Raw genomic sequence first — 23,328 nt, 5'->3', positions numbered from 1 at the left:
GTAACACGTTTTTTTTCAGGAATTGGGAGTAACAATAGTTTGCTCCCGTGGCCGAGTGGTTAGCGTCAAACCTAACATGCCGGGGGTTCGGGTTCGATTCCCGTTCTGGTCGGGGAAATTTTTCTTCAAAGAAATTTCCTCTGACATGCACTGTGGTCATGCGTATTCTAGAGCTTGCCACTCAGAATGCATTCAAGGCGTGTTGTTTGGCATAGAAATCTCAACTAAGTACTAATGAAAATGACGCAAGTAATACTACGTTGAGACGGCGGAGTTCCTCTAGGAACGTTAGTGCCATATAAGAAGAAGAAGAAGAGTAACAATAAAAGTACACGCAAATAGTTAAGTGAATGTCAGGACTACATGTGTTAGATAATCAAATAACATGAAGCAGAAATTTTCATTCAAATATTAACTAAGCACGATTGTCGTCACCAGACGTCGACACTGTACATTTTTCATCACGAATATAAACAACTCAGCCTATGTAACGCAAACCAACAAATCGCCTCAATAGTGAACTCGAAAACGTTTTTTCTACAGAGTCAGTTTGGAACTATCTCCGGATCAAAAACGATTTCGCTATAAGTTACTAACGCTATTCTATTGAATTATTCTCGCAACATGTTCACCCATATTCCGGAATCCGATCGTATTTGAAATTCGGTTACAGCTAAAATGCTAATGAGTCTAAAATAAATAAATGGGATGAAAAAAAACTTGAGGTAAAACAAACGCCAAATTAATTCATCCGTATTTATAACACAATTGATCTTCTATCCAATTGGTAGGTCCGTTTTAAATTGTTAAAACTTGAGTGAAAATTATTACTGTATGTTATTTCAATACTTAGAACACGTAGTTGTGACAACTGCTCAACTATTTTTCTATAAATTTACTAAATTTGTAATTTATATTTTCTAATGTGTTCCATTGTTTCCATTATGTTGGTATACAATCCCCTGGAGTAAAAATCAGCTGCATTCGTCATTTACTTTTTGTATGGCTGCTGCAAAAGTTAGACGTGTTGTTATGACCTCGGAATGGTCGTTAGTTGAAACAAATGGACCAATTTCACGTAAAAAATGGAAAAAAAAAGATTAGCTAAGTTCCAGAAATGTTAACTATACTGTAAGGTAGTCTACTTTGAGACCAAGACGTTGAAGATGACGAACGCCCCAGCACTTCAAAAATTTGTGAAAACTTAGAAAAAAATAAAGAATGGTTATGAAAGGTCGCCGAATCACAATCGGAGATGTCGTCAATGATGTTGACATATCGTTTGGTGATTGGCTTCTTGGAGTTTTTCGAAGATAAGAAGAAGCGCTGGCAAAAATGCATAATATATAATGGGGACTATTTGTTGGCAACACCATAATATAAAAGCGCTATGAATACTTTCACCCAAAAATTCCCGTTATTTTCTAGAAAAAAACTTTTATGTAGTTAGCTCAAAAAACCAGGAACACGGACTGATGAAAGGAGATATTTAGCAGTATTCAAAAATGCGTGTACGAATTGCCTAATTTGATCGCATTGTTCACATAGGACTAAGAAATTATTGAATTCAATTCACCGATATTATACTTATTTTTAAATTGAGTCTCAGCTTTAGGATATACTTTAATTTATTTAATCGTGAAAAAAATGTTTTAGTTTTATATTAGTTTATTTAACATATCCAACGAATGTCCTAATCTCGAATGTCCCGACCCCAGGGATACCATAAAAAAAACTGTGTTTTTGGTCTCAGAAAATCTTTTTATCTTAGTTTTTCTCAGAAAATCTATATTGAAATTAGAAGTTCAATTATGAAGTAAAATCATAGTCCTAGTATCATTGCATGGCACAGCTATTATGCATTTGACGATGTTGATGGTATCCACGTAGAGTAAGAACTATAATAAAAATACAATGCTTCATGGAAGTTTACACAGTTACCAGTTACCAGCAGCTTTGTTATAACAATTACAATAACATAATAAGGTAACAATTAAAAATAGAAGAACTATCAGCGCTTTAAAATTATCATAAAGTTGCTTTAAAGTCGTATGCATGATATACAGGCAGGTTCTGATAAAATTTCCTCATTCTAAATATATTAATCGGGTATGTTTCTCGCCCAGTTCAGAAGAAGACTCTGTTTCTACAGCTTCAACGCCAACGAATGGCTTCTTCAGATGCTGTTAAAAATCCTCGAAATATTTCGATCGTAAATGAACCTCTTTAGGTAGCATTTACGACAAATTCCAGTAATAACCATCTTGGGTATCATCAGCCATCATCATTATCATTTGAATGGTTTATGCTCCAATATTTCCAGAATTAAATTAATCTTATTTTGTCACTTTGGGCGCTTTGTAGACGTGAATACAACAATGCGTTATCTAAACACTCTGTTAATTTTCTGTATATATATATATATATATATATATATATATATATATATATATATATATATATATATATTCTGATATTCTGATAGGTTCTTATAGAATTATTCATTTTATAATGATATTACAATATATTGTTAGGACGAGTCCAATATTTCTACTCGCTATATGTTTCCGAAAACGCAATCCTACGTATGTAGGATTGCGTAGATATGTTCATCCCTCAAAACAAGAATTTTGACGACAGTATGAGCGCACTTTTGAAATTCATTCACTGTGCTTTAGTAAGAAAAAGATGAAAAGTGTTGTTGATGCCGATGACACAGACTTTAATATCTTTTCGCCTTAGATTGAACAGGAGAAAGCAGGACAACGCATTATATATGAATGCCAAAATAACTCTAATTCAGACTGATTCAAATGCTCTATGAATAAAATTGATGGAAAAAAATATTATTTTCAAAAGCAATTACTAATATTGGAACGCTATTTCAAAAAATCTGTAAATTCTGTATAAAATCTAAAAAATCTGTAATCCGAAACTACAGAAGCCGATATTGACAAAAAATCTATAAAGTAAGTGGAGGTGGATTGAGCGCATACCAGAAAGGAATTGAACCGAAAAAATTTGCCAAAAAGCCCTTAGTCGGAATCCAGCAGGACATAGCAGCAGACATGGCATCAACTGTGTTTGATAGTTGTTTGACTTTAACCCTTTATAAGGCCGCGGCAACCCGCGAAAAATATGTTTTTGTTGCACTCGGAATATAATTTCAATATTTTACTGAACTAAGATTTTCTAAAGGTATTTAGCAATACTCAAATTTTTTTGGGCTGCTAAAAATGTACGATATTAATTTTAATGTAACTAATCCACGATATTAGAGCGACGGCAGAAAATTTCGTTTAAATTCGTTGAAAAAAGGTCGTGAACACCAAGCAACGAACCGATCCATACATGAGGAATCACACATATTTACCTTTAAAAAAAATTTAACTATTGAAACAGTTGAAAAAAATTGTTTGTGGGTTTTTTTCATGAAAATAACTCTCAAATTATTATCGTACATTTTAATCAGAACAAAAAATGGAGTATTGCCAGATTCCTTTAGAACAGGGGCTCTCAAACTATTCTGGGCAAGCGATCCCTTTTTCAAAATTAAATCATACTCCTATGCAAAATTGCTTTGAAAATTATATCTCTATTTTTTTTCTTACTGAATAACTATCAGTTTAAAAACATTGCAGTTAGTTAAATGAGTAAACTTGACATTATTTTCTCACAGAGGTGATCTGGCGTAATGATAACATCCGTACCTCTCACGCAAAAGGTCGCGAGTTCTATTCACACTTCCGACATTCTTCCAAGAAATGCAAGTATTGTGACAAACCAGCCAAAAGTGTTGAAAGTGACTAATATAATACAGAAAAAAAATATTTTCTCATCATATTCAACGAAATAAATAGATATCAAATTTAGTAAATATCAAGTGTAATAAATGATTATTGATACAAATTACTTACAAACTATAAAAACATTCAAATTGCAATCCAATCTATCCGCAACTACCAAAATATCGAAATACTTGAGTTAAAGCCTTAAATCTGCGCATTCGTTGATTTTCCAAGGGCTCCTTCGGTCTTGGCTTATTTGTAATTACACTAATACCTTTTTCGACAAAGTATGATGATGAAAAACTAAGAAAAAAAAATCAGCAATGTTCCACATTGTAGTCACTGTGTCTCAATGTTGCGTTGTAATCAGAACTAATGACAACTTTAGTTGTACTCCCGCTTGAGCTCCTCATCTGTGCTGATGATAATCAACGTTTCTTACTTTATCACCTTGAATCATTTCATGGCTGTGATAGAATACGGAGTTATTATCCATTGAGGAATTTGAAAATTTTGAATCCTAAATCTTAGTAAAATCTTTGTGTAATGCGTCCAAGTGAGTGACATATGATAATATAACATGGTATTGAAGCTTTTGTGATAATTTTGACTTATGCGAAAACTGAGAATATTCTTTTCTGCTCAGAATTTGTTTTTTAAAGAACGATATTATTGATATTGTTTCAACCAAGTTGAAATCGTCACCCTGCAGCTGAAACACAATTCAACAAAATGAAAATCCTGCTGGTGGTCAGCGCACTTCAGCGTGTAGAAGAGACCGAGTAAAGATCTCGTCGTTTTTCTCATTTAGCTGAGCAAATAATCGAGTGTTCGAAGAATTGCTTCGAAGCTTTTTGATAGCACTTATAGCGTATAATAAACACTGATGCGAACTAAGGCTCAAATTTTTTGCTACTAAATGCTCTCTGTGAATCACGCAGCGAATGACCAATACCTCACGCAGTTGCAACTTTGAGTTAGCTATGAAACCACGATGACGACCAACAATCAGTCTCAATCTTCTTCCATGGAATAGCTTTGTCGGTAAAAAACCGTTCCACGGCCTGAATGATCGATTCTCCTCTGGTATCTGTCTTCATATATGTAACTAATCATTTCTTGGCACATATTTTCATCTTTAATATATCGAACATACCCTAACAACAGAGTTTCATTGCTGGGTATTGTAGACTCGTCCAGCTGGAGAGAAAATATGTTGGTGTATAATAAATTGATTAACATTTTTTCCACTTCGCGACCCATCTCAAGCAGAGCCATGCAATTTCACTTCAATTGACACATTGTCGCTCAATAATGACCCTATCGCCTTTGAATTTGCTGCAAACTCGTGCAGACTGCAAATAGTGCTACTTTCTCTTCACGCTCAGTAAAGAGAATATCACTTCACCTTCATACAATCTCGTTTCGCTTCACGTCCATTCCTTTCATTCTTCACAGCGAAGTGAAATTATCAAATCATCAGATGAAAATGACAGGTTTTTATATCGAATGAAAGTGTCTTATTTCGAATGAAAATTTCGTTGGAACTCGAACCGTATTCACTAATGAAAATGACGATGTGAAAGAATGTGCAGTATACTAGCAGGCGAATTAGTTGTAAACACTGGTTGAAAGACTAATGTGCCCTAATATGCCTATTACAATTCCATTTTTTTTTTTTTTTTTTTGAAAGACGGTCTGGAACAATCCAGTTTGGAGAAATGAAATCGAATTAAACTTTCAATTGAAAGCAGTGATCGTTCTTTCACATGTGAAACTGAATGCGACATAAAGCCCATTCAAATGATAATGAATAGGACACTTTCAATCGTCAAGTGAAAGCAGCTGCTTTAAAGTTTAAAGGAAATGACAGAAAAACGAGGAAGGATATCGAATAGATGTTTCAGTTTACGTAATGAATACATACAATCGGAATTGAAATTGACTGAAAAGCACTGAATTCATGTTTTCTGAAATAATAATAAAAAAATATTTTGGTACGCCATGCACATAGTTATACAAGCATTTTGTAAATTCTTTATCAATCACTTTATTCTAGTTTACTTTTATGTAGCTATGTAAACACGTTGTAATCTCTTGAATTAAATAGAAGATGAGTATATTATCATTCAAGCCTCAACGTATTTCAAAAAGCAAATGAACTTGCAACCTAAGGACAGGCTTGTTATACAATAAAATATCAGGAGCATGTTTGGACATGAACTTCCTTCGTCTTAAAATCGTCTTAAAAAATACAAAGATATTTAAATCGTGCCTTAAGGTCTCGTACGCTCAAACACATTATCGTGCACGAACCTGAACCTGAACCACGTTTTTTTACTTGCCGAATTTTTCATCTCGACTTTTTGTACTTTTTTCTTTTCATTTTGCGCATCCTCATCGTCTTGTTGAATTTTTAAAATGTACAGCAATAATACTTTCCACTAAAAATTAGTCATTCTTATAACAGGATGGTTCACGTAATATATCTTATGCAGCATCTTGAATATTTTAGATAGGAACTTGTGTTGTTTTATAGTGGTCGATTTTCAGACCTCGTCGACCCCAAAATCAATTTTCGGTTATGTCGACCCCTGGGAGACCGAAATCGATTCCAGGGGGTCGATATCGACCACTTTCAGAAGCCCCGCTTTAGAAGTTTTTGGTTAAGTAAAATATTAAAATAATATCCCAAGTGCAGCGAAAAATTCTTTTTCGTGGGTGGCAATATAGTTGTCACTACCCTCTAAAGGGTTAAAAGATAAATTTGAAGTATTTCTCTCATTCAGACATTATTTTCAATGTTCACCCATACTAGCAAATACTTTCATCTATCATACAAACACATTTATTTTATGTTGGCTGGTCTTTGCTAGGAGTATTTCATGTCGAAAGTCAGAAATTCGAGATAAAAGAGTAAAAAAATATTTCAATTTCGCACACTCCAAACAAAAACTAAACACACCTTTTGAACATTTCATTGGTGGCAAAATTCTTCGGTAAGTTTGTTTTGATTAGTATTTTACGTTCGATATGAAGTTTTGTTGTTATAGTAACAAAAAATTGCAGGTTTTGGTCAAAGACCATAACCCGCATTGAGGAGGTGTTGGGCAGTTGAGCGAAAAAAAATCCGAGTAACCTACGGAAAATTAACATCGGATACAGCTGTTTTGCAGAAATTGAATCTATTTTTGTGTTTTTTATAGGTTTGTTTTCCAACACGGTATGGGGACATGACGAAGTAGGTCCTAAAGACGACTTCGGGAGCAATAGTGAATACTACAATGACCAGGAAAAAAGATACCACCAAAAAGCTGAGATTGGAGAACAGTCAAAAAACTAGTAGGACCCATAAAGTTCACTGGATCCGCTGACAAAACTGATCCGAAGTATACTAAATTTAAAAACATAAAAAAAAATTGATTGGTTTTGAAATCCTCATTTAAATATTCATTTACCAAACTTTCGGACTGAGGTTACGAAATCCTATCAAGCCCAGAAAAAAAACTCAAGCAAACCATATTTAAGCGCGGTGTAAAACAGAATTACGGTGCATATTACGGCGAAATCACGGCGCAAAACTCGGTGCAAAAACTGTGCTGACAACAAAACATTTGATCTGTGTTTCGGATCGTGCTCATTCGCCAGAGCGCATGTGTATACAAGGAGTAAGAGCTCAACTGAGTGCAAAAAACTTGTTACACATCAGCACCGCGTTGCCTTCTGAAGACAGCTTTTCATTTGTCAGTAAAACAATTGTTTCCATTGAAATCATTTAAAAGGCATTATTACATGCTTAGCCTGTAAAGAGGCATTCTTATTTGTTCGTATGTCGCTGTTAGTTTACTTTTGCACCTAACTCAGGTTTTATGCCAATATTTCTAATTATGGCTGTAAATATGTAAACATAACATTTATAATGAGGCTCCATTATTATAGCATATCCTAATCATGAGCGAGCACACTCTACATATCCGTCCTATCAAGCGGAAGAAAGATTCATCTTGTTTACTCGAAGACACATAACGCAATTTCTCTCAAACCGTAGTAAAATATAACAGCTTTCCATCCCGAGGCTTTCCACTGACTTTATTATCTCGGATTCGCGTGATCCCCACCAGCCTAGGTCAACCACGTTCGCCGCCACCCCCTCAATGGGCACATCAATCACCGAAACGGTTTCGCGCAACACTCCGTAATCGTTTAATTTATATCATTGATGAAAGCCGATCCAAACTGGTAAATGAGAATGATTTAGCGGTGGATGCCGCGGCGATCGTGGAAAATATATATACATATACACAGTTGTATCCTTCAGCTATTCGGCGAACCGATGTTCCATACGCCACATTGGTTTGGCGGCTGTTCGCAATTTTTCGCGCTATAATTCCATGGATTTCAATCGTGGGAATCACCTCTGAAACATAATATTAATTCGCCAACTCACGTTCGCAATGAATTCAAAAAGCCAAATCAACAAGCAACAATACATTACCAGAATTTTCTCCCCGCCGATGGTGGCAATATCAATCCGCTGAACCATGGTTCGGTTTGATTTCTCTCGCTCTGTTCAAGTGTGGGAAGATGATAATCCTTTCCGAGTGCTGTTGCCGTTTCAATACTGCTTCCAGACTTTTTGCACCTTTTTTTCAACTTCTTCCAGGTTTTAATTTTATTTTCACTCACTTTTATGGCTATTTGTCACTGCAGCATCGATTGGAAAGGTTACTCCCACATGTTTCGATTTGCGTTGCCGACGGCAAGGGACACAATCTCGCCTCCGTCTCGCCTCAGGTATTTGCGCCCAGCGTTGAGTCTTTCAAAGTGTCGTGGGAGTTGCGTCTGATAGTCACTGAAAGGGTATACTTTGTGAAGAATTTTCACTCTTGACAGCGTTTTTTGCTCCCGATCCCTTGTTGAAATTCATTCGTTAAAGCTTGAACTTGTTTTTAACGGTTTCGGTTTCTTATCTCACCAGCATAAATTAGGCGAGCGGCAAGTCGCAGTGAAAAAGATTTCAAATTGAACATTTCTTAAAGTAATGTCTTTTTGTTCATCAGAAAGATAATTCGTTCACTATTGCCATTTTTACTGCTTAGTTCGGAATCAATCGTGACATCTCCATCAATACGAGGAAACCCCACTGCGCAGTTTTCCTCCTCGCCATAAACCATATTTTCAAGGACTTCCGCTTCCGCAAACAGAAACGAAAACAATGAGGCTATTTATTTTCATTATCCTAGTAATTTGCTATCTCTTCGAATCATATTTCGAACCGATCACAACACAAAAGCATAGAGCGCCAAAGCAGCATAGCAGCATTCCCTGTCGAAGTGCTAGCTAATATTTAATGGCGTCCATTTTTTCCTTCTCCTCCCCCCAAATCGGGGAGACACCCCGTCAAGGCGCGACATTCCGAAGCCATGCGCACGACAAGTTCCGAGTGAGTCATCAAGTGTGAGTGGAAGACGTCGGATTCTTGTTTGTTTTTACATTACATCCGCTGTCTGTTGTTTATTGGCCATTTAGCGGCAGGCAGTGTCGTGACCGCCAGAGGACAAATGCTGGAATTCACCGGGCATTCCGAATGGTGGCGGACGGTCGATAACTTTTGGTGCGATTCGTATTGGCATAAATATTTGCTCCGGGTGTTTTAGGGGGGGAACAAAAATAGCTCGCCTGCGTGTACATGGCATCTTGCCTTGACCAAAGGACTGCAGGGTAAAAGGGCGAAGCACTTGAACTTTTCGGTTCTCGGAACATCATGGTTGTTGATTCTACGCTGTTCGGAAGGTTTTGTTTGTACATCCTTTACTTCACAGAAAAGTTTTAGCAGAGGCTTTTCTTCAAATAATGGAGAGATTTTCTTCTTCTGTATATAATGATCTGAAAGATTTGTTCAGGAATTGTTATCACAACAACAAACGCAATTCTCAATGAATTGTAGTGGACTAACATCAACGGATTTCGCGCCAACTTGTCTCAGAGATGGTTGCGCTCGCTTAGGATTTAGTCAACTTTGTGGATGTGGAAATATTGACTGAATAAAATACTAATTCCAAATTTTCCATAATCAGCCTTTTGTAAGGGGTAAAAATTTAATTGGGGTCTTTTTATAAATCGACACTTCAACAAAATGTGTTCTTTGAGTAACTTTTATGAAATTTTCTAAATTTTCGCAAAAAGTTCTAAAATAATTGATGTGTTGTACTGATTTTTTTTATATTATAATAACATCTTCATCACATCTACAAAAATGTATTTTACTTTTAAGAAATCATCCAAATTTTCATAAAAAAATATTATCACACAAAACTTAAAAAGGCTAATTCAGGAACTAAAAAAGAAAACAAAAACAATAACCAAGTTTTCTCAGAATCAGCTTGGGCTGCTGCACAACTTTTCAGCACGCCATTTTTTTTTTGTTTCAATGAGTATGTTTCGACTACAAAAACAAAGCTTTCGTTTGAATATAAACTGCTCGACAAAATTAAAGTTTCGATTCGCTCTGAAATTGTAGATTGGAAAATTCACTTCAGCATGAAGAATGGAACGAATTAATCAAATCCGTACCAGAACGTCGTGGAACCCTGTACTTTAGCAACAACAATCCACATGTTCTTCAATCTACCATGAAATATATATCTATATGCAGGCATGCCAACCTTCTTGATTTTTCAGGATTTCCCAGAATTTTTGGGACGTTCTCTGACATCCTGAAAAACACTCAATTTTACCTGATTTTTTTTAAATGATCCTGATTCTGATCCTGATTTTCGTATTTCTTATTTTATCAGAATGAATATTTTCAATCCATAAAAATATACTGGGATCTCTTTGGCAGTTTTCCTATTGGAAATAAGATCTGTCATAATACAGTCATTCTATGCCAAACCGATATAGTGATTCTCAGATTTTTGTCAAAATTGGTAATTTTGTTCTTTATCGCAAAACATTAGACCTGTATTTTTAATTTTTTCATTGGGGTGTCTATTTCGACTTTAGGGTGGTCCGAAAAATCATTTTTTCCACTTTTTCCCGAAAATGACTGTTTTCAAAAAATCGTAACTTGTGAACCAGTGAACCGATTTAGATTATCGACATATCAAATTGAAGCCAATGAGCAACTTGCAAAAGAAATGGATTTTATTTTCGTAATAATTGATTGTAGTCGTTTTTTATTGTTTTCATGGCTTCGGACTAGAGGGCGCTATATTAGGCTGTCAAAAAAGTCCTGCGGTATATCCGCGAGGTGTCGTTGTAAGCGCGTAGTTCTAGTTGTATTCATTGTATCGAGTCATACTATAGCTTGTTGGAAAGGTATTTTTGCGCGCTATAATATAGTCCTTGACAGTGTTTTGTTTGGTTAAGTCGTTCGTGAGTTATAGTGTCGCAAAAATGGAGCAAAATAAAGAGAAAATCCGACATATTTTACAGTACTACTATGACAATGGCAAAAATGCATCTCAAGCTGCCAATAAAATTTGTGCAGTTTATGGACCCGATACAGTTTCCATTTCCACCGCACAACGATGGCACGCTCCGGAAGGCCTGTCGTCGAAAATTGCGACAAAATCGCTGAATTAGCCGAGAAAGACCGGCATAGTAGCAGCCCTAGCATCGGCCAAGAGCTGGGGATAAGTCATCAAACCGTTATTAACCATTTGAAGAAGCTTGGATTCACAAAGAAGCTCGATGTATGGGTACCACACACGTTGACGCAAAAAACATCTTTGACCGTATCGACGCATGTGAATCGCTGCTGAATCGCAACAAAATCGACCCGTTTCTGAAGCGGATGGTGACTGGCGATGAAAAGTGGGTCACTTACGACAACGTGAAGCGTAAACGGTCGTGGTCGAAGCCCGCTGAAGCGGCTCAGACGGTGGACAAGCCCTCATTAACGGCCAGGAAGGTTCTGCTGTGTGTTTGGTGGGATTGTCAAGGAATAATCTATTATGAGCTGCTTCCCTATGGCCAAACGCTCAATTCGGACCTGTACTGCCAACAACTGGACCGCTTGAAGGTAGCACTCATGAAGAAGAGGCCATCTTTGACAAACAGAGGCCACATTGTCTTCCATCAGGACAACGCCAGGCCACACACTTCTTTGGTGACGCGCCAGAAGCTCCGGGAGCTCGGATGGGAGGTTCTTTTGCATCCGCCGTGTAGTCCGGACCTTGCACCAAGTGACTACCACCTGTTTTTGTCCATGGCGAACGAGCTAGGTAGTCAGAAGTTAGCCACAAAAGAGGCCTGTGAAAATTGGCTATCCGAGTTTTTTGCCAATAAGGAAGCGAGCTTCTATAACAGGGGTATTATGAAGTTGGCATCTCGTTGGGAACAAGTCATCGAACAAAACGGCGCATATTTGACTTAAAACAGATGATTGTAACTAATTTTATGAACAAATGAAAATTCAAAAATATACCGCAGGACTTTTTTGACAGCCTAATATATAAAGCGTAGAGGTTTATCGATCGCGAGTGAAATAAGTTTATTCAACCAAGGTTTGAACTCATCACGAATGTCCGTTAAATTATTAAAAAATCGAATTATTCCACCTTTTCACAGTCTATCTCACTCCCACTGGCAACTGTCCGTTTTACCCCACCAATACAATTATTTCAATAATTTGGATTTTGTCACTCACAAATTAAATTACTTTTCCGTTTATACCTAATATCGCTTCTCTTTTAACTCACAAACCGAGATATAACCATCGGCGAATTAAATTTTTATATTAAACCACTCAAAATGCTTAATATTGAAGCAGCTAAAATTACATCCACACGCGGAATCATGTATGATTTTCGGTTTTTGTTTCCCTTTTCCACTTTTGATCAGTATTCATTGTCATTGTCGAAAGTCGAAAAAATATCAAAAATATCAATATCAAATATTCAACGACAACAAAGAACTGCGTATAAACTGTGATGAAAAATGAATTTTCTACGAGAATCCTGAACGCAGAAAGACATTGGTGAAGAAGGATGTGGTGTATTATAAGCTGCTGAAAACAGAAGAACGTTTCACGATGTCTACAGGTGACAACTAATGCGATTGAAACGAGCTATTGGAGAAAACCAACCAGAATGGATGAACAGATACAACAAATCGATTTTTCAACATGACAACGGCATACCTTCTGTTATTAAAACCTACTTGGAAAGGCAGGACTGGAAAGGCCTACCCACTCAAAAAAGTTAACTTCTACAGACAGGCAACCAGTTTATTACTTGAAAGATGGAGAAACGTTTTTTTGAGGATGGAACATAATTTGCATAACATTCATATGTGAAATTGATTTAAAAACAGGTAGAAATAATTTATATACCCAATTTTTTGCCGAATTGTTGCGAATGGTTTCGAAATCTAGCATGGAAGTTGTGAAAATAACTATTTCAGTAAAACCGATGGTTCGTGCGATTCTTCAAACAAGAAAGTATATGGCTAGTTTTACAGAATCATTTTAACATACAAAAAATGTATGCTAAAATAGTGCTTAAAATTCTCACGTTTGAACATCTAGCAAATTGTGGAATACTAGGTAGACTCTACTTAGTAGAGCAATGCGTCATAGCCCAGACCTCATTTCTAACGAATTCTATCTGTTCTCTGAATAAAATTTCCATTGGGGATTTGAAACGGTTGATGCTGTGAAATTGAAAGAGGTACCGTCGATGGGGGTGAAAAGGATTGAGAAAGGTATTTTTAGAACTTTTTGTTGAATAACGATCGTAAAATAGAGTAAAACACAATTCAGATTACGTAGAAATGTTCTCTAATGATGAACACTCGTAAGTGTTGAATAATATTGATTTTTCACTGAACTACGATTAAATGAAAGTTGACCCAATCTCACCCCTTAGAGGGGGTGACAATGGGTCAAAGTAGTGCATATTACTTTCTTTTAAGAATTGTGTTTAGAAATAAATTTCTCAATAATTTCAAGACAATTTAACCACATGTAAGTGTCTTGAATGATTATTTGAGTTACGAAAATAGTGTCAATCCACCTAGAAGTGCGATGGAAATGTTTATATACAGCCATTCCATGTCAGACCGATATAGTGGTTCTTTGATTTTCGTGAAACGTGATAGTTTTGTTCTTTATCGCAAAACATTAGACCCGTATTTTTAGGGTGATCATTTCCATTTTTTCTAAGAATGACTTTTTTTTTAAATTAATAACTTTTGAACCACTGTACCGATTCGGACGATCGACATATCAAACCTCTCTGATATTCGGATATGTTATGTAAAAGAACCTCAGCTTTCAAGAAAAAATATAAAAAATATGGTGACCTTAGTTCCGAAACCATGTAAGCTATGAATCAATACCATACGAAACCATGTAATTACAAACAATAACAAAATCTTTTTTTTTTCAAGTGTAATTTTTGTCAAACAAATCTAGCTCATTGACTTTAATTTGATATATCGATCATCTAAATCGGTCCAGTAGTTAAAAAGTTATGAATTTTTGAAAACGGTCATTTTTGGGGAAAAAAAGGGAAAAGGGGTTTTTTCGGACCACCATAAAATGGAATAGGCCACCCTGATGAAAAAAAATTAAAAAAAATGCGGGTCTAATATTTTACGATGAGAAATTAAACTATCAATTTTCATGAAAATCTGACAATCACTATATCGGTTTGGCATAGAATTCAATGCTGCGCTTGACCCATTCTCAGTGTAAATAAGAAGCTATTTCAAAAATATTGAAATTGTGACTCAGCTGGCAAGACTTAAAAGAATCATTCTATCCAATATTTACAATGTTAGTAGTTCTGTATAATGCTGGGCATGAGATTTATTCTGAGGTGTTATTTGATGGCTATTTACACATCAAACTTTGATGAATTATTAAATAATAACCGGTGATTCGGTAATGATAATTTCATTACCGATAAAACCGGTAAATTACCGGTGAAAAATAATTTTATTATTAAACTTCCTATATATATAAAACTTAATCTTTTAGATGGAAAATTAAAGTTAGGATGAGAAGAAAATGTAACGATTGAGTCGGTCAGGACTATTGTTGATACTGTTAGGACAGCATATGCTACAATTTTCCAACTATCTATCTATCTATGGAACATTCTATGGGACATTTCCGAACTTAGTTAGCAATCACAATTCATCCGCTCGACCTGTAGTAACACCAGATTGAATCTGGGTGAGTGTAAGTATTCTTACTCTGCCTAATTCCCAAATCAAATATCAACATTCTATCATGAATAACGAACAAACAAAGTCACGGAGCATCAAGAGATATTTTTTTCCTCATTTTTCCGTACGTCGTAACACCATCCCATTTTAAGGGAGCTTCGCAAAGCAATCTCGTATTTTCTCTCCGTTATCGGCCAGTTGGATTTCAGTCAGCATCGTCTTTTATTGTCTCGATTCAATCGCTTCTCACTCGACATGGGAAGAAAAAGCTAGATGCATAAAATAAGATTCAGCCTAACATAAATCTCCGCTCGGCGCGCGCATAGCTGTCGATGGCAGGCGACTAAAGACTCTTATGGTGATGGCTCGCGGTCACAAAGCTTTGTGTGCCGTGACGAGATATGGATGAGAGGATGATGATGATGGTGGTGACGGTGGGTTGTTTGTGTGCAAGATGAAGATAGCAATGATTATGGTGACAGTCCGTGTGCGAAGACCAGGGAGCTGTGGGCTGTGTGTCGGGATGGAGAGCGAATAATCCTCAAACTAATGCGCGCATCGATGTCGCTGTGGTTGCAGTTTGGATATAGCGTAGAGTTCCGATTGTGGTTCGATGGATTAGTTCAATCCGAACTCGACTATCAATTGGATTGATTGATTCCACGTGAATTAGAAATTCGTGCAAAAAATATTTCTGGCAAGGGATAATTTCTCTTCTTTGAACATGCCACTCAATAATATCAATAACATATTTTTTGGTATTGAAATCGCAACTAATTGCTACAATGAATGCAATACAACATTGAAACCATGCAAAGAAAGATTGAAGCGATATTGTAGATACAAAATATCATTAGAACCCCTTAAATTTGTAATAAAAATAGGAAAACTATTGAAAGTTTCAAGGTTAGGCTATGGGTCGAAATATTTCTTGATTTTTGATGACATTTTTTTTCTTCTGAATCATGTTCCTGTTCCTTGCTTTTCAATCATGCTCCTGCATGATTAAATTGCAAAATTGTATGAGAGAACTCTCGCTACGTTACGAATAATTTATACACTGATCATGGCTCATACTTCCACTATCCACAACATATCATTCCACCCAGGAGACGTCTCGATGGGTAATGTAGTGGATGCCACTTGCCCGAGTAGGAACGTGAAGTCTTTTGGATCGATGAAATTATTATTGCTTATCAATTGTGCAATAAAATATAAAGTTATTGCTTTTCTGTTGTGGTTTGTATCATCATTGATGTCGTTCGATCGCCTTATGATAGGTTCGTTCGTGTGCGGATGACGCGCAGGCCATTAGAATTTTACGGGTAGAGATGTTAGGCACTCCGATGCACGACGGAAACTTCATGGACTGTGGAGCCACGATAGCGCAGGTGATGCTGGTTGGAAATGGGATTTCCAGTGAATTAATTTATGGCCGTTAGGTTGCTGTGTTACACCGAAGGACTAGGTCAGAAAGAAATCGATGTTCACATTAGCATCAGTCAGCTCAGAAAATCTCGCATTGTATTATTGCTTGGAGATTTTTTCGAAGTAATGTTCATATAGTGATAAACATCTAAACACTATCAAAACCTCTTCAAACAATCCGGAAACATCACTTTCTATTCATCGTGACAAAAATACCGAATCCATCAATTTGTATAAAACGAGAGTCACATTTCCACTTCAGTAAAGTTTATTTTTCGAAAGCATCACGACTCCACTATCACTCCTCGGCATTCGCTGTGATTCAGCAGGTTCATTGCCAATAAAAATCATATTTTTATCAGCATCCCACGCCATAACATCCATTTCTACCGTTGTAAGCATCATGTGTTCACATTTCGCCCAAGCTCGTCACTGACCGAATTCCTCTCGTCAAATACACCAAAAGGGACAGCAGATTTGCTCGTCTGTTTTATTTTTTTTTCACTCCTTTTCACAAGCATATATTCAATCCTCTAGTCGCATCATCGCCAGAAGAAAAACCACCTCCGCACACACAAAGACTTCAATCGGTGGCTCCCGGGCAGAAAATGACGGGGACTCGAGGGTGGATTGTGTTCACTTTATTGCTACCCCCAACGTGTAATAATTCCTAATCCTTTCCAGCATAAACTGAATGGGAACGATGTTTTGACGGAGTCTTTATTCCTGGGCGTGCTTTAGTGCGGGTTCATTCTCTGCATTGAAGCCAATTAAAATTCTGTTCAAATCGGGGTGTTTCTTGTGGCTGGATGTATCGATATTTTGTTTAAGTTCCTAGTCTTTGATCACATGTTTCTTTGATAAATCTCACTAAAGACCGTTATTTAAGCCCAATTTAGGAATATGGTTGCTCAGACATAATAGGAGCGGCTGAGTACCAAACGAATGTTATCGATTGTTTCCTGCACTTCAAAATTTTACTCGGAAACTCTGAGATAAGTTTTAAAATAGTTTGGAAGCAGAATGTGGGATACCCATAGTAATGTTAAATTGGTTTTTGATCGTACTATTATTGTTTCTTCACATCGATTTCAAAAAAGTACCAGAAACAGGTTTTTTGTAGTGTTTTATAAAACCATCGGCAATTTCGCAAATATTGTAGTAAGTGCTAACGTTTGCAGGGAAATTTATAGTGCATCCCCAAAATATCTGTGAACGTTGATACATTCGGCCGATCGAACAGAGTTTGGAGTAAATTAGAGGAGCACTTCATCGCAAATTGTACCAGAATTACAGAATGATATGCGTATTCTCAGAATGAACGATTCGTAACTTTTGTTTTGATGCGTTTGTAGGATCATTTATAAGACTGGCCATTTGAACTTTATTGTTTTGTTTAGGCGCGAAACATAAAAAAACAAAACCCTTTTTACTGTCACTCCTTTAAGGCAAATTTGGTACAAAATGATTCTGAAGTCCTTCATTGTACTCCAGGGCTTCTTGAGAATTATACCCAAATCGTCAATCTTCCTGTTCCTAAGTTGCGAGTAGAAAAATGACATGACTTGATCCGTATGATTCCGATATTAAGTTTTATTCATCCGACCAGAAAACATTCTCAATAAATCAAAGATGTAGGGGAAACGCTGGTAAGGCGGACAGTGAGGGTATAATGGACAGGTTAATTTGTATAGTTGCATTATGAATTTAAAATTTCTGTTGATAAGAACGTCTTCTACATGATATTCTAGAATATTCAAACCATCCTATGACAATGAATACTGATCAAAAGTGAAATAGGGGAATAAAAACAGAAAATCAAACATGATTCCGCGTGTGGATGTAATTTTTGCGGCTTCGATAGTAAGCATTTTGAGTAGTTTAATTGCAACATTGAATCGTTGATGGTTATACTTCGGTTTGCGAGTAGACATAGAAGCGATATTAAATATGTACGGAAATGTAAATTCTTTCGTAAGTAGTAAATTTAAATTATTGAAATAATTGCACTGGGGGGGCTGAAATGGACAGCCACATCCAATGCATGATGGAAAGTGAAGGGAAGAATATTCAACTCTTTTTTATATTGCTTTCTCTTTTTGTTCAATTTCATTTACTGGACACAAAAAAAAGAGAGAGAACGAAATTATTCCTCTCACGAGCGATAAACTTCTACGCTTCGTATATTATTGACCTGTCCATATTCCCCCACTACATGTCCATTATACCCGCATCGATAAAAATGTTCAACTTTTCGGCTTGTTTTAATTTCAGTAAAAACATGGAAAACACATTTTTATAAAACACTAGCTGACCCGGCAAACTTCGTCTCGCCCAAAATTTATTTTTCGTTACAACATCCACGTTTTCTTATTAAGCCCACGTTTGTGGGTCCAATCGCAAAACTGTTAATTGATTGATCTTCCAATCTACCCTTATAAATTACCTTTTACTGTAAAATTTCTAGTACTTCTAGCAAAACTCGTTATTATAAAATAAAATTATTTTCAGACACAATTCTCGTTCAAGATATTCCAACCTTTTGCAAATAATATGTTTCTTCGTTACATGGAATAAATGTTTGATACAGAAAATTCATATTTATTCATATAGAATAAAAAAGAGCTCTAAATCGGACAATTTCTTTCTCGAGTTTTGCTCTTATCAACACATTCGGCGATCCATATTTATTTATATAGATAGAAGATGATATAGGAGTGCGTTTTATCACATTAAAATCCATTTCCACTTTCGAACGAAGATCAATTTCGTTAGCGCAAACATCAAATGGACTAATAACGCTTGTCAATATGTAACTGTAGAACATATGCGAATTGAATTTTTCGAACTTTTCCATTTTTTTCAGAGATTTCTGAAAATTTTCAATTGTCATGTTTGGTTGAAATATGTTTGTTATTTTTATGAGACCCCTCTCTATCCAGAGAAAGGAGGGGTGTCATACCATCATAGAAACATTTCTTTTGCCCAAAAATTCTCACATCCCAAATTTGGCTCAATTTGCTTGATTATTTCTCGAGTTATGCAGAAGTTTGTGTTTCATTTGTATGGCAGCCTCCCCTTAGAGAGAGGGGAGGAGTGTCTATTCACCATAAGAACATTTATTGCACCCTGAAGCCTTCACATGTCAAATTTGGTTTCGTTTGCTTGATTAATTCCCGAGTAATGCATAAATTTGTGTTTCATTTGTATGGCATTCCTCCCTTGAAGAAGGGAGCGGAGTGTCTGACCACCACAGAACCATTTATTGCATTCTAAAACCTCCACATGCCAAATTTGGTTTCGTTTGCTTGATTAATTTCCGAGTAATGCAAAAATTTGTGTTTCATTTATATGGCGAGTCTGAATATAATCAAATCCGAATTGTATATAGGAGTATACGTATAAGTTTGGGATCCGTACCAAACGACTCTTCCCATCAGACGCTTCCACGAATATTTCATCCGATATTCGTTGATGTGTCTACTGTGGAACGACTAGACGAATCAGTTAGATTACACTGCATGCTGTAGACCAGTGGTTCTCAATCTATTTTAGGCAATAAACCCCTTTTCCAGAATTTAGATAGCTATCATCAATTTTTTTTAAACAAAAATCAATTTCTAGTTTTTGTCTTGTTCCTACTAATTTAAAGACTCAGCGATTGGTTAACCTGTTATAAGGCCGTAACAACTATACTGTCGCCCACAGAAGATATGTTTTTGCCACACTTGGAATATTATTTCAATATTTTGTTAAACCAAAGTCTTCTAAAAGTATCTGACAATACTCCAATTTTCTATGGCTACTAAAAATAAATTCTTCAATAATAAATGGTGTATATGATGAACAATTCAAATTTTTAATTTTTTTCTCGTAAGTCTATGTACAAATTTTTCTCGCTAAACTAGAGATATTGTTTTAATTTTTATATAACCAAAGGCACAATAAAAGCAGGCAGCAAGGCAGCGGCAAGCAGTGTTTTTGGGGTTTACGGTTAACCACCATTTTTTTCAACTGTTTCAATACTTTATTTTTTATTAAAGATAATGTTTTCTTCCTCATGTAAGGATTATGTTCTCTGAAGTTTAAGTCAATTCCTTGCCTAGCTTCCACGGGCTTATAAAGGGTTAAACCAGGATTGCCAGGTATTTGAACCGAAATCTGGATGTTGGAAAATCAATCAAAAGTCTAGATTTATTTGGATTTTTGACGATATTTTTTATATTTAATTTATTGAACATTCTCACAAGAACGTCTTTCGATGTTTGTGGTAGAGGACGCGGTTTACTGACGAGCAATGACAATGAAGTTTCTTTCTCAAGGCAGGTGAAGAAGGAGTTTGGATTGGGTTTGTCCACAAAGGCCCTTCTCACGACTAGAACTGCAAAAGTTTTAAGTCTCTATAATTCAGTACAATAAATCAATCAACATTTTTACGTCTGATGTGCAAAACATGGTTTAACAGTTATTTTTTTTTTCTCATCATTTATCGACGCATTATACTTAAACTTGGTGGTTGCAAACATGTGCACCAAACCACTTTCTTTGGTGTTCAGCAAATTTTTGGGATAAATTTGTGTTTTGAGATATAAATGTTTTTAATATTAAATTCAATTTTTGAGTAAGGTTTTTTTTACAATACATTCCAAATGTTGTTTTTCCTAAATGGATCATTTATTTTCCAACAACTTTGTCAAACATCATATTTTAATCAGACATCTTGAGTCTGAGTTTTTTTTTGAAAATAAAGATCAACTGTTTTCAATACGCCATTTTAAAAAATAAAATCATAATTTAAATTGGTCATATGATAATAAAAAATGTGATTTCAGGTAGATTTAATCATTAGTACCAAATTTCCAAAATATCGAAGAGAGTCGAATCAGCGGCAGGTTGGTTTGAAGTGGAATTGCTCTATGGAAGTGACTTCGGAAACCACCTGGCGTTTAGCTGAGAGGAATATGAGCTATTATAGATTGATGTGAATTCATACAAAACTAACTACTCCTTGGTTCAATACAACAGTTCCTGTGGTTACATTTCCCTACTTGCAATAGGTACTGGAATGTCCTTACGTGGCGAGCAAACCTCTCGGCTGAATATGCTACAAATTCCGCTTCATCGGTTTTGGGAGTTTACGGACTCAATATATACTGCTTTGACGGGATCGCTAGGTTTTTACATACATCAGTTAATGATTCCCTTGCATACTCAAAAGGTTTCGTTTCCAGTTCCGGATACCTTGTTTTGAGTTTTTCATCCAAGTGAGATCCGTCATGATCATGAGGATGTATTGAACCTGTTAACTCCCGGGAAAGAGGAACTATCCGACGTTCAGTCGGTTGAAAGCACTGCGTCGTGGAGCATTTGTAGCAACGAATATTGCAACGAGATTCAATCGAAAATATCAGCGATCTTTTTATAACGAGGATTCAAATCTGGTCCTCCATCCACATTTATTATGAATTATGAACCGACTTGATTATTCTTTGAGTGTACCGTGTTCGAGTTATAGTCCGAGCCACGGACACGTCTCGCTTCCAGTACCCTGGCTCACTTGAGGAAGTAAATTCAACAAAATCATGCTAAGCTTTCCATTAGAGGCGTGAATTACATAACAATTCGTTTAACTCATTTTCTCCGATTTTTGTTCAGTTATCCAAAATTATTGTTTTCATCATCATTTGCCCAGTCTGATAACGATCGCGATGTTTACTCCGTGAAAATAACTTACTGACAAATTTATTTGAATATGAGGATCAAGTAATGTTAGTCTTCTATTACTATTGCCCTATTAATTATTAATAAGGTGAATTTCTTCAAGTTCAAGGTTTGCCATGTGTCGATTTACGGATCAGAACGGTTCCCAGTGTATACTTTCTAATATGTACCTATTTGGTGTAGATTAGAATTTCATGGGGTTTTATCACATAATCTGTTGAAGATTTATTCATATTTGAAAAATTAAACGACAAAATATAAACTTTCTTCTTCTGATAATCCTTCATCACCGTAAATTAAAATTAAATTGTAATAATGTGAGCACTCCCATAAACAGGAAGGAACATTCAATGAATATGTATCTGGGGTAAAGTAACCCCAAAAACTTTTACTCGTTTTAACTTCATTTTAAGTTATGTACTTGGGATTCCCTCCGAGACCAATATTAATGTCCGAAATATTGATTTGAAAATACACAAAACATAAAATGACGAAATTATATTACACTCCGTAATTAGGTACACTTCACTGATAATCTAACAAAAAAAATAATCTTCCGTTACATAGTCTTGTTGAAATTTTGAATTCAAGAAAAATATTTGAACACATTAACAGTAAGATTCCATCCAACAGATTCCATTCGTACTTCTAGGCTAATCGACCATATACATACTCTAGCTTTAACACAAAATCACTTCAAATCTTCATCCCAATCTTCATTTCAATCCAAGCACATGAAATTCCCGTACACAAACATGAACACCGCTCTTGATTTCACGCTCGAGGAAACGACCAATCACTCATGCTTCTCCAACATTTTATTGGGAAGCAATCGGGGCGGCCCATCAATCGTTGATAGTTCAGAGAACTCTCACTTCGGCGGCAGGCAAACATCACAAATCATCCGCCTCAGCATCACCAAAAAGGACGAAGATTAATGAACTCACACCGGACGCCCGGAAGGTGAAGCAATCTTTTTCTCGTGCTCGCGTGTGGCGCGCGCGAATGCTTTCGCGAAAAGTCCAAACAGGACGTGGGCGCGAGATGTTCGTTATTCGGAAACGGGTGGACGCTAAGTTCCGCACAACTGACCATTTGAAACTGAGCCTTAAAGCGCGCGTGGTGCCGCGACGTTCGAAACAAAACAACTCGGTGGATCACATGCACAAACGCCGTCCGACGACAGCCGGACTCTCGCTGACAGCGGATCGTC

General features: G+C 36.3%; 1 protein-coding gene across 3 annotated transcripts in view; it reads right to left on the bottom strand.

Moving 5' to 3' along the window:
* LOC129774829 (cyclic nucleotide-gated cation channel subunit A) overlaps positions 1–23,328 on the bottom strand; it is a 342,729-nt gene that overhangs the window by 88,697 nt on the left and 230,704 nt on the right. Inside the window, exons 1-2 of one of the 3 annotated variants that reach the window (XM_055778840.1) lie at positions 23,208–23,277; positions 8,284–8,640 (exon numbers count right to left, since the gene is read on the bottom strand). The exons of 1 other annotated variant lie outside the window; for it this stretch is intronic. In XM_055778840.1, coding sequence (XP_055634815.1) covers positions 8,284–8,331 — 48 coding nt within the window. In that variant the 5' untranslated portion in view covers positions 8,332–8,640; positions 23,208–23,277. Of the gene's footprint in view, positions 1–8,283; positions 8,641–22,788; positions 22,887–23,207; positions 23,278–23,328 lie in introns of those variants that run through there. One more of the 3 variants, XM_055778839.1, reaches the window with a different exon arrangement.

The sequence above is a fragment of the Toxorhynchites rutilus genome, chromosome 3 (genome assembly GCF_029784135.1).
Source record: "Toxorhynchites rutilus septentrionalis strain SRP chromosome 3, ASM2978413v1, whole genome shotgun sequence".
NCBI classification, from domain to species: domain Eukaryota; kingdom Metazoa; phylum Arthropoda; class Insecta; order Diptera; family Culicidae; genus Toxorhynchites; species Toxorhynchites rutilus.
The sequence above is the reverse complement of the archived record's forward strand: the minus strand, read 5'-3'. Positions and strand labels throughout refer to the sequence as shown.